Source organism: Perna viridis, chromosome 13 (assembly GCF_037379345.1).
Source record: "Perna viridis isolate PV_CMFRI_1.1 ecotype Kerala chromosome 13, ASM3737934v1, whole genome shotgun sequence".
NCBI lineage: Eukaryota > Metazoa > Mollusca > Bivalvia > Mytilida > Mytilidae > Perna > Perna viridis.
In genome coordinates, this window is record NC_142457.1 from 23,398,239 (window position 1) to 23,411,091 (window position 12,853).

A 12,853-nucleotide genomic window follows, 5' to 3' on the forward strand; every position below is an offset into this window, starting at 1 on the left:
CCATTCGGGACTATTTTTCAGCGACGTACTACGTGACGTCGTGTTTGTTGTGCAGCTGTGATACCAATTTAAAAAAAAATCGGTTAACATAGATGATCGCGTTTAAAATGTGTGGAATAATTTTGGGATTTATTCCTTTCTTCTAATTGGGAAAGTTACTGTATTTTATCATTTCCCATTGTAAACTAGAAAATATTGCCACAAATAAGCCATTATTGCATACGCAGCATACAAACAGACGGTTATATTGGTCGTCAAATATTCCTACGCTGTTGCTTGAATGTCATGCGGAGACATAGAAACTAGCGATAATTTCCATTCTTACCCGACTGGCGTGAGATTACAAATGATCATATAGCAAGATGAAAGGAATTTTAAACAAAATAACAAGTATACTAATACTATTCACGTACGAGAAGTAAATAGTTCAATAAAATTTTAAGACTTGTTTGCGAATGTAAGTCTACCTCTTGTGATACAGTACCTGAACCGGTCCGTTTAACATAATTTGCGATCGGTCATCGAGCATCGATCAGTTTCCTGTCAGTCATCAAGTCAAACCGATCTAATAAACCGGTGATCGCATCACGTGACAACAGAGCGTTCAATATATTTTACAGATTCGGTTGATGTACTCGTCAATTTTGCACATGTAAACAAAATGAAATAGATTAAAACATTAATCAATACTTTTTTTACATTTGTTTCCTTTTTAACAGATTTACCGTAATTTTACATACCAAAACTGCGATAAGAACGGTCTCCTACTATCATCGGTTATCAATCTGTCAGCGATCAATCAGTCAGCGGTCATCGATCCGTCAAATCGTTGCGCGAATCGGTTTAGGGACTGTACCAGTAATTGAGGAATTCTAGTCTAAAGTCAAGTATCCATAGAAACATTGAATCTCACTTTGGCGATTGTTTCCCATAAAAAACATAAAAGGAGAGACCAAAAACATATACGTTATAGTCCCTGAACCGACCCGTGCAACTGTTTGACCGGTCGATGACCGATGATTAAATGATTTTTGACGGTGTCCGAACTGAACGCGGTTTTGTTGTGTTGAATGACAGATGCTTGGTTTAAGTAAAGATCAGAATTTTAATCGAGCTAACCAGGATAGTTCCATATTAGCTTGAATTGATAAATTAACATCGTTTGTTTTTCATTAAAAAAAGTTAATCTAGTAAACATTTATGTAATTTGGTAAATGTGTGTTAAAATGAAAAACTAAAACAAATCGATTCGTAAAATATATGAACAAATCATCAGTGATGCTATGTTTAAAGGAAGCGGTCACCGGTTTAACGGATCGGATTGACGGATCGATGACTGATCGAACTAGTCGGTGATCGATGAACGATCGCAATTATTATTGGCTGGATCGGTTCGTGTATTGTACCAAGACCAATTTTGAATAAAACACGTCTAAAAAAAGGATGATAATCATATTAACACTATTGCAGTACATGATAGAAATACTCAACAAAAATTCGAAAGGTTCAATATTATTGCACTCCACTATGCCAGTTAACAGCTCGAGATAGTTACGGTGTACCCATTTACACCACGATAACAGATATATGTTCATTGCGTCGTATCTTTCCTTGTTTCTTTCGTCTACCTCGGATTTTACTTTTTATCAGCAACTCCACGGGTTTTTCTAGAACAGCAGAGGCTGTTTTTCATAAAGATCCCAGTCTATTTTATGTTCTCTGTTGTTTGTGTCTATTTTTCCTGTTCTGTCTACTTCTATCAAATATATTCGATTGATTTTCACTCGAACATGCATCCAAAGAATCAAGATACATAGTGTTTACATTTTAGTTATGATAATTATAGAATTAACTCTAGTCAGAAAGCGAAACATCTTTACTGATTAAATTTAACTTTTTTTTAAAAATTAAAATATGAGAGTTACAATCTGAGTCAGACAAAAGTTAGTATTTTATATTGGTCATGTGATGTTTACAAGATATCATGTGTAACTTTAATTCAATTAGTTTTATGTCATCTCGGTCATACGAGTTAATTTATTTTGACCTAATATGTGAGATATCTAGTCGTTATCAATATGCAATGGTGTTTCATTGCTTTTATGTTCATATGTAAAACAGCAAATTTCATATTTTAACATTATTGAAAGATAATTTCAATTAATAAATTTAATCTTTTGTATTTAACCCTTAGGACGATCAACTGAAGACAAAACGACAAAAACAATGGATCTTTTTTCTCCAGAGAAAAACAACAGTACATCATTTATAGATGTGAATCGTAATTCAGGTACCGCAACATTAATTTTCAATTACATTATGCTTCGATTAAACTTTTAAGACCATGCCCCTCGACGCTTTCACGAAATGTTTGAATTATATTCCTTATGTCAGTCCGTATTAGTATGTACCAAATCATTACAAAAATGTATGGAAGAATTTGGGAAGTCACGTATGTGCTATAAGTTGATTGTGATGCATTCATTTGTATTTTCTGACCAAAATTGCTAAACCCTTGGCGTTTAACTTTCTAGAAAGTTTTATACACTAATTGCCTACAGGTGAAGTTGGATACTAGATACATGAAGAACGAACTTTGGTCGAGATAAAGTTGAACGTTATATTCTTTTCTCAGTGTTTATCTAGTATATCAACCTCAACAGCAGGTAGTATGTGTTATATTATACTAAATATCGTTTAGTTCGTGATTAGATCCATTCTCTTAACAATCCAATGCATCGTTCTTAAAAAAGAATCTCACGCCTTTTTGAACATAATTTGTGGGTCCTCTTTGTGTTATTATTTACCAAAACTACTGATAATCTCGTCATTAATACTTTATTATTTAATTTAAACAAATTATCGTCCGAACATTTGTTCATTGTGTGGAAGCTTGAGCAAGCCTACAACGGAACGAGAATAATAGGAAAAAATTCCTGTAGGAGTAATTGGAATTCTTGACGGAAGGTAGGTATTCATGTCCAGGTGGTATTTTATCAATAATAATTCTTTGTGAACCAATAAAAACGAAGAATTTTATATAGAGTATAGTATTCTCAAATATCAATGATTGCTTTGACCATTATTAATTTTGCCAATTGACATTTTTTAAAGTGTTTTATTTGCTAGATCAAGCTGCTAATATAACGTCTGATATAGTGGTTAGGCAACATCCTACTTCACCATGTGAAAGAACAAGTAAAGGGAGTCGGTCTTCAGGTAATCACATTAATAGAAGCATAATATACAATGTAGCTATGTGATATATCTCGATATTTGGCTGTATCGCTATTTAAACTGGCAGTTAGCTTAAGAATGTGGCGCGTAAGTGATGTGTTTTCGATAAAATTCTATTAACATCTCATATCAAATCTTAAAGTTAGCAACATATTTACACTTTAAACTCGATGGAAAACATATGTAATGATAAATGTGTCATCTTAAATTACTATGAATGATCTATATTGTATAGAGTATGTGGACAGACTTTCACAATTTCGTGGCCAGTACAAACATGATTTAAAATCAAAAACAAAAAGAACAATTTACCATACACACTAAAACTCTGCTAAAAGGACGAACCCCACGTAATAAAAACACAATGAAATACTGCTGAATACAAAAGTACAAATATAAATAACACCGAACGAAAGTACTTTCACAGTATGAAATAGAAACATTATGTTTCGAGTAAATATATATAAATTGGAATATTAATACATGTATCGACAGAGGTCCTATGAATGATTTTAATGACATTTTAGTTCGGTTAATATAGTGCGTTTGCAGATTTTTTTTCTTGTGTTAATGTCCAGAACACGTACTAAACGATGTCTTAAGATAATGAAAAATGTTTAGTACTAATCGAATCTGCCTGCCTGCATTTAAAGCTCTATTTTCACATTAAAAAAAAGCTTTATAAACTGTGTATTCGTTGTTGAAATTCTAGATTTGGTGAATTTGTAAAAATACCACTATCGCAGGAAAGTATTTAGGGGAAAATACGAAGTTAATGCAATGTAGTATACATTCTTAACATTAGTAGCAGAAACTTTATTAAAGATCAGTCATCTTTCACTGCCACACAAAATAAAAGTAAACGGCAAGCGTGTAAAAATCATTTAATAGTCTGTCCTTGAGAAAACCATGTAAAAACTCATTTTTGTCCAAAAATCATGTTTGCCTCAACCGAAAATTTATGTTGGGTTTCGAAGTTAGTAAGTTAAGATTCTCAAAAATGCTAATCATTCTTGTCAAACATTGTTCTATTTATTGTAACAGTCATTTTTAAGTATTTAAATATTTGTTTGATTTTTTTCATGATAAAATTTGGGCTACTTTCATTGTTGAAACATGAACTTGTTAGGATGTTAAATGTAAAACAATTTTGAAAAAGTGCAAGAACTACATTCCTTCAAGTTAAAGTCAGTTTTATGTTTATTTTGAAAATTGGCACGCTGCAAAGGTAATGAATATTGAAGGGTTCTTTATTCTGTTTTGATATGGGTAATTCGGACGCATGTCACAGCCAATGTTTTGATTTGCACTTGAAAAAGAGGCATTCTCGTGAAAATTCTTTTTCAGATGACATATATGCCATATGCCTATCTTCATACAATTTAAAATGCAGGAGAGGGAGTCACTAAAATATTGAAATCAGAGAATCACTGAGTAGCATTTAAATACAAGTTGGAAAAAAAAAATTAAATGAAAGCAATATTTAGGACGATAATTACAGTGGTCCGACTTGGTCAATTGGGAAATTAAATGTTCCCATTCCCCGCATGCTGTTATTCCTTTCTTTGTTTAGAAAATGTTGATATTCTACGAAAATAAAACTTAAACAGCTTAATTGATATCATAAACTTGAGTATTTTTTTTCTATCTTTTTGTCTTTGTATCTAACTTTGTCACGAACAAATATCAACATAATGGGTCGTACATGTAATGGTGTAGTGAAATTCATGGATTGTTATGAAACACTGCTTTACCGTTCAAAAAATTGGCTATGAGCCCAACGCAGACTATCATTTAAAATGAATTATTGCGATGTTTAAAAGGCCATGAAAGAACACAGCACAACATTTTTTTTCAATGTACCGATACATATGTGTGAAGAAAGAGTTAAATATAGAAGGATTCGCATCTCGTACGTCATTGCAAAATCTCGCGTGGTGAGATTTCAGTATACTCACCACATATACTTGCCGCCTATACTGCTATTGAAGTCTAAATTGGGTATTATAAAACGTTTATATCACAAAAGCAGGTGACGCTACAGCCAGCTATCACCATCCTTATATACACCATCAGACCACATTTTGTTTCAATTTAATACAAATTTTATGATGATCGTTCGGATTTTAGAGAAAGAATAAGAATTTTTATTTAAGAGGAAATACCTTTTTTAAGGGCGTGACCCTGGTCGCCACTTTGCCTATATCAATAGTTGGTCAAACATAACCGATGATATCACGAGTGAATGGGAGGCTACATCTATACAATTTCTCATATACACCCTCATACTATTTTTGTTCAATTAAAAACAAATTTTATGACGATCGTTCGGGTTTTGAAGAAGGAATTTGAATTTTAAATTAGGAGAGAAACCGCCCTTGAAAGCGATGCTACGTAGTCTGGAGTCAAAACCAAGGCATATAAAAACATTGATATTACACGTGTGTGGGAAAGCTACAGCTATAAAACCCCTTTTATACATCTTTATACCATTTCTTATCAAAGTTTTATGACGATTGATCGGGTTTGGAATAAACAGTTTTCTAAGGTGGGACCAAGTTGAAAATGTGATTAGAAATTAATGTCTCGAATCGAGGTATTGATCATATCAAAACATTTAAAAAGTCTAGAGGCAACTTGGTGTGGGATGTTTTATTTTTTTTTTCAAACCATATGGGTCAGAATACTTGCATTTATAGCGAAGTGATGTTGAAACGATGGAAATCGTCCGCCATCATGGGTTATCTCGCTATATATCGCCCAATGCAACATATTTATTATTGTATTATGTTAAATTGCGCGATATTCCAATCCTTTCTATATGATATGAAGTAGACATTGCCTAAATCAGCGAGCACCACGAGTTTTACCATACATGTATCATCTTTGCGAGATTCGTAAAAATAGTAAAGGAATGGGGTTGGATGAGAATTTTTGTTTTGCAAGTGCAATATTTTTTTTTGTAGTTTAACAGCAAGCGAAATCAATATTTTTTTTTTGGAAAATCTGTTTTGTTAAATAATGTTAAATTTTCTTCAATAATACATCGTTGTTTTTCCAAAAAAAAAAAGATGGTACCCCTAGATGCAAATATGTAGTTCTTGGGAGAGATTCCTCATACTTTGTAAGAAATAATTCTAAATCATCTTCCAAATATACACCATATTTGTCCAGTATGGTGGACGTCTTTTTCAACAAACGGTCGGGATTCTAATTGGAAAAAAATATGCTCCTGTATTTGTTGATCTATTCATTCACTCTTATGAGGCTGACTTTATAGCTGATTTGATCCGAAAGAAAGAATATCGTTTGGCTAGATACTGTAATCTCAGTTTCCTCTATATAGATAACGTTTTATCTTTAAACTATCCTAATTTCGGGGATTTGATACAACGCATCTACCCCAAAGAAATTGAGATAAAGGATACTACAGACACTGTAAAGTCAGCCTCATATCTTGACCTACACTTAGAAATCGATGGTAAAGGAAAACTATTGACCAAACTTTAGCACAAACATGATGCCTTTTCATTCAGAATTGTCAACTGCCCTTTCATCTGTGGCAACATCCCTTCAGCACCTGCGTATGGAGTGTTCATATCACAACTCATACGTTATGACAGAGCTTGCCAAAACTACGTAGACGCTTTGTATCGCGCTAGAACTCTAACAAATATGCTTCTGGAACAGAGTTATGTCGCTAGAAGATTGGAGTCATCACTACAGAAGTTTTATCGGCGTCATCATGGATCGTTATGGTGTATCCATCTGCACCATGAAAACTGATTCATTTAACGGTTCATAGTTTTCCTTTCCTCGTTTGTCTACCCTGGACTTGACTTTTTATAAGCAACTCGGCGGGAGTTTCTAGAAAAGCAGAGGACGCTTACCCTTCCGGTGGACCTGGTCCATGCTCCCAGTCTTTAGTGGAGTCCGAGTTGCTCATTTACTTTTGTTAATTTATATGTATGATTTAAGTTACTTTATGTTCTTTGTTGTGTATGTCTATTTTCCATGTCTGGTCTTTGTCCCTAGATTGCATTTTTTTGATTACCGCTATAACCTTGGTTCCCTTGATTACTGTTTCAAAATGGCCGATAACTTTGTAGCACTTTGTAGCTATACTTTACAATTGTAACCATTAAGAGCATCTCTAGCAACATCCTTATCATATTTAGCCTGTCAGATTAATTTGTACAGATGCCGGAAATGTTACTGTTCTCCATGGATGGTAGGAATATATTTAACATATACATTCCTTGACATTTCACTTTTTCCATTTTAAGCTTTATCGTGCGTTTTCACATCGTTTTGCGTTCGTTTAAACGCACAATAAACGCACGAAAGAAACGTTCGTTAAAACGCACGAAAGAAGCGTTTGTTAAAACGCAAGATAGAAGCATTCTTTTATTTTTTATTTGATTCAACTGTTATTGTTATATTTATTGCTATCATTAATTTATATAACTTCAATGATTTTATTTTCTATTCGTTCTGTCTTCGTTATTTGTTATTATTATTTTTTTTTTCATCGTCCGTCTTTTTAACGCACTACTAAGCGTTCGTCTAACGTGCGTTTAAATGCACGCCAGGAGCGTTCGTTTATGGTACGTTTGGTTAGCGTTCAGCGTGCGTTTGGGTATCGTGCGTGTGGGAAATCTAAAGGTCTCAAGGAGAGTATCATGTGACGGAAACAAAATTCCGACGCAACACTGACAGCTGTACATTCCAAAAAGAATATGTTTTCTTCTCTATCTTAGGAAAGCTATGCTTCGATTTGGATGAATAATTGGAGTTATGTTTTTTTATGAGGCGGGATAGGTTATTGACAACGGCAACAGTGGAACAGCCGAGAAACACGTATGCACATTCATGTTTTTCCCGAACTTTTACTTTTTAAAAACACCTTTTATTCACTTCTTTTAATTAGTCAAAAAAAAAATAGGAAAAGACTCGAAAACTATCAGAACATATGGAGTTTTTTTACTGAATCGTAATCTTAACCGTAATAATATGATTTGGTTTTTTTTTTTGGAAACGACGAATTTTCTTCGTAAGGACAGTCATTTTTTGTTACTTCCGGGACATGACTTTTTTCGTTAGTATATTGGGGAACCTTAAGGGAAATCAAAATAGTACATGTTATAACCGTAGAGCTCACACTGTTTCGCGGTGCTCGCTATAAATCCTTGGTGTGAAGGATAGGCCAAAATGTATATAATGTTAAAAATAAGTTAATGGATATTGTAAGGTTCTTCTTTCTTCTGCTTTTATATGTTTAACTCGGAAGCATGTAATAGCCGAAGTAAAATTGAATTATGAAAAACAAACTGCAATAAAGATTAGCAAGTTGATATTGTGGATAGACTACCTACAATAAACTTCAGAACCGACATATTCCGCATTTCAATTAATTCACTCATCATGAATATAACGTTAGTCCGGATATTTATGATAATATACATTTTGTGCTACCATTTCTAACCCTTGACATAGGTTTTATGGTATCAATGTCGAAGTCACGCTTTTTTTAAACTTCGTTGTTTGTTAATTAACGGCCTTTTTCTGAGAAAAGACATAATAAGGTAGTCTAAGTTAATTACTCTTACTGATTTTAACGACAATCAACTATATCTTAACTCGAAAATTCGGAATGTATCCACGCGTTATAGTTTATCACAACTTATTGGTGAACCAACTCAATATACTGAACATTCGTCATCCTAAATTGATCTCAATTTAACAAATGATGTAAATTTTATTCAATATACTGCTGTAGGCTCGTCACTATTAGATCCAATTCGTTACCATTGCCATATCGTGGGATTCATGAATACCCACAAACCGAAATAAACCACCTCTAAGCGTACTATTTGGCTTTATAACGGTAATTACGACGATCTAAGGGGCAAATTATCTCTAACGATATTAATTTAATATCGACGTGTATTTCGAACGTGATATTGGAAGTTGCCGATGGTAAGGACTATTGTCAGTCACAGAGGCATTTTACTCCTTTCACATACACGAATTGTTCTTACGAATCCTAATTTAAGTTAATTTGTTTTATAAGTGTTGTTTAATACAACTTAGGTTTCCGGAATCATCCATGACGTATTTAAAACAGATTTGTACATTTAAAATGACAATAAAAACATTTTTGGATCGTTTATTACTTGAAAACGGGTCGCTATGGACTTGACATTTTGATTTTGACAGTGACGACTATGCCCTTCTTGTTCTTTGTTTCGATCAAAATTTACTAAAATTTCAATTCATTGTCAAAAGAGTCTCGTCACTATTACATGTAAACGTGCTGAGGAAAACAAACATATGATGAAGAGACGTGTCATCCAAAGCTACCGTGAATGACTTATTTATTTGTATGATACACGTGTACCATTTTTTTTTTTTTTTTTGGTTTTCATGGTTCCTTAAAACCCAAAACGAAACGTAAAAAGTCCATTACAAATTGTTTTGTTGCAAACACAAAACCACATTTTTAAACATATGCTTTAATAGTATGAAGCATTAAATTTCCAGTTAATATTTTTTTTAATTTTCAAAATATGGAAACATGTATCAACAGCATCGATTTCTGGGATTTGTTGGGCATATACTAATACTAAATACATAAATGCATAAATGTAAATTGTATCTAAAACATCGTATAACTATCACAGGAAGAAAAATAAATGATCTTCGTGTTTTAAATTCCTATCTTAACTAGCTGCCAAAAGAAATCAGCAAGTTAGTATTATGGAAGAAAATAATTCAGAATAGTATGGAGTAAATTATATAGGATTTTAATGTATTCAAAATCTTCCTAACAAATATATATATATATTCTATAAATTCAATAAAAATTACACAAATGTATCCAGGGCTACTAGTAGTTAACTGACATGACAGCTCAAGACCAGTTTAAACCTACACAAAGTTATGCCCCAATCGTATGTAAAACCAATCTCAATACCTCCCTTGCGGGGTTGTGAACCACGATACATTGTAAGTCATACAATAAGGAATAAAAACCCGTGTCATGCCAAGAACTGATTTTAAATATAGCGTTTTAATTTCTTTGTAAAGACCCTATGATCATATGTTATAGCTTTGCCTGTGAAAATGTATGTATAACAAAGCAGAAAATCATGCCTACTCTTATGCTGGTTGTTGTTTCTGCTGTCATATGCTTTCCTCCTTGACTGTTGTATCGTTTATTTGCAGTTTAGACAAAATAAATAAGGTTAAATATATGTTAAATGTAGTTGATTTTCCACATCTATGCCTGTATGGTAACAGTCAAGAAAATCACTCCAAAGACTTTCTCTTAAATATGTACACAATGTATTGTTGAAATCTTTGATTTAAAGAAATTCATTAAGTATTGTCATATTTCAATACAATCATTTTCGAGTAACATTACTCAAAAAAAAATATATATATATCACAGAGTTCTTACTAAAAACATAGTACATATACCTCCTTTGAACAACGTTTGTAAGTATTTACGCCTTTTTAATGGTTTTTACGATGGTGCATTTGCTGCATTTCTGTTTTTTCTATATTTCATAATCTTGTTGGCTTTGTTACTATTCACGCTTCCAGTTTGTGGTCTTCCACATGATTATCTTTCTTTTTTATATATTCATCTGTTAGATAATTCAAGATCTTCACAGTTATCAACAGATCCAATTCTTAAGCCGACTTCAGGTATTAATACATGCAATATACACATCCTACTATTTTCTCGCGATAGTTGGTATGACAAAGTGTAAAAAATATTCCTCAAGTTAAAGATTTTCTGATCTTAAAACTGTAACATAGAAAAAAACTACACTTGAATCAAAATATTCCTCTTGTTTATATTATTTATTGTTATTAGCGAAGTTTATTAAGGAACGCATACTTAAATTTATCGATGTCAGTTGGTCAATAAAAAACATAACAGTTAGTCGAACAAACGTAGTCTTCATTTATCTTAAAATGTGAGCTTGTTTTTAATAGGAGAGAATGCTCTTTTTTTCAGAATAAGTTGTGTTATCTAACATTATCAAAATCAAAGATCAACGGCAAAAATCATGTGATATATCAATCAAACAAGGTGTTTCGAAACAGAAATATGTATAAAATGAATCTGATATAACTGAATGTATAAACATGATCAAGGTGAATGTTTATTGGTTATCTTAAATCAACCTTGCCTTATTATGGGATAAGCTTGGAATTAAATATAAGAGAGGTATTTGGGTCATGAAAGACTTTTCAATTGTTCGTGGGGGGGATGATTTATTTATATCATTCTTGTGATAGATCAATTTTAAAATACATATATCAATCATTAATTTATTTGTAGATATGTCATCAGCAAGTCGAAGTACAACCAGAACAAGTGGTATGTGAATTAAAATGATATTTAAGTGTTACTCAATAAAAACAATATTATTCGTTATCTTCGTTATTGTTCAAAGAATGTTTTAATTATGGCCAAGGTATTATTTGTATCTCGATTTGAGTAACATGTGAGGACGGAAACCATAATAACCATTTTCGAACATTCTTTTTTTTTCTAAAATTTATGAAGCTAATAGGAAAACAGAGTGTAAAAAATCAATGTAAAATAGCACTATTGAGGAAATAATTTAGCAAGGCAATCGTGAAATGCAAACGACAAAAGAACACGTCAGTAAGAGAGAACAAAATTAAAACACGTGTGACCACATATAGTGCAAAGCAAGCAACCAGTCAAATAGGTTACACATGAAATATTGACTATATAAGAACTTGTCTTTATAGTCCATCGGCTTCATACACCCAAGGTGACCCTCTATTTCCCTAATCTGGAATTTTCGAAACCAATTTTCTTTTACTTTTAAAATTATCTATTATCTATAAAACAAAAATTGACCTGTTTGCCAACAGGAAACTGTAACAGCTACCATTATCTCAAAACAAAAAAGTGATTTTATAAAGAAAATAACATTTTTTGCCTCTACAATGTACCGTCAACAAAGAAAATCCATATAAACTTGGTTATGACTCTCTGCAATGACTTAATAGGATCGATTACATTAATAAAATCCTGATTTATTTTGTTTCCTTTTCGTTTTTGTTTTGCTTTTTTGTTTTTGTTTTGTTTTGTTTTTTTTTTTTTTTTGTTTTTTGTTTTTTGTTTTTTTTGTTTTGTTTTGTTTTGTTTTTGTTTAATCCAAGTCCTGAATTTGCCATAAAAGATATAAATCTCCACAATAGTGAAATAAAAAAAAATTTTTAAAAATCGAAATTGCCCATCTTTTATTTATCATTTTTCACAAGTTTGTCATGAAATAAATGTATTTATTGTTTACAAGCTTTCAACGATAAAAAGATTTAAGATTTAAGATTTAGCAATAATTAAGGTCACGATTTGTATTTTGACATTTTAGTTTTCAAAATTTTGCTCATTTTTTCCTAGAAAAGGGTAATAACTTTTCTTTAAAAAATAAAATAAAAACCTCAAAATTAATACTATTCAAATAGCGTAAAGAAACACATGTTAAGATATAAAACAAAAGTCGCATACCAAATTAAAGTATTATTCGATCGATTGAACAATGTTGAAAGTTAACCACCTGTC

At 32.1% G+C, this 12,853-nt stretch overlaps 2 protein-coding genes across 8 annotated transcripts in view; one reads left to right on the plus strand and one right to left on the minus strand.

The window, feature by feature from the left end:
• Nucleotides 1–12,853, minus strand: part of LOC148600047 (uncharacterized) — a 66,319-nt gene that overhangs the window by 26,016 nt on the left and 27,450 nt on the right. The window lies entirely within an intron of this gene.
• LOC148600048 (uncharacterized) overlaps nt 1–12,853 on the plus strand; it is a 33,263-nt gene that overhangs the window by 14,468 nt on the left and 5,942 nt on the right. For 5 of the 7 annotated variants that reach the window (XR_015918208.1, XR_015918205.1, XR_015918206.1 and 2 more), the window contains 4 exons: nt 2,195–2,290; nt 3,130–3,219; nt 10,897–10,950; nt 11,594–11,632. Coding sequence is in view for 3 of the 7 variants with exons in the window: in XM_088559438.1 (XP_088415564.1) it covers nt 2,195–2,290; nt 3,130–3,219; nt 10,897–10,950; nt 11,594–11,632 (279 nt within the window). In the remaining 4 variants the exon portion in view is untranslated. The remainder of the gene's footprint in view (nt 1–2,194; nt 2,291–3,129; nt 3,220–10,896; nt 10,951–11,593; nt 11,633–12,853) is intronic. The other 2 variants (XR_015918207.1, XM_088559440.1) reach the window with 1 other exon arrangement.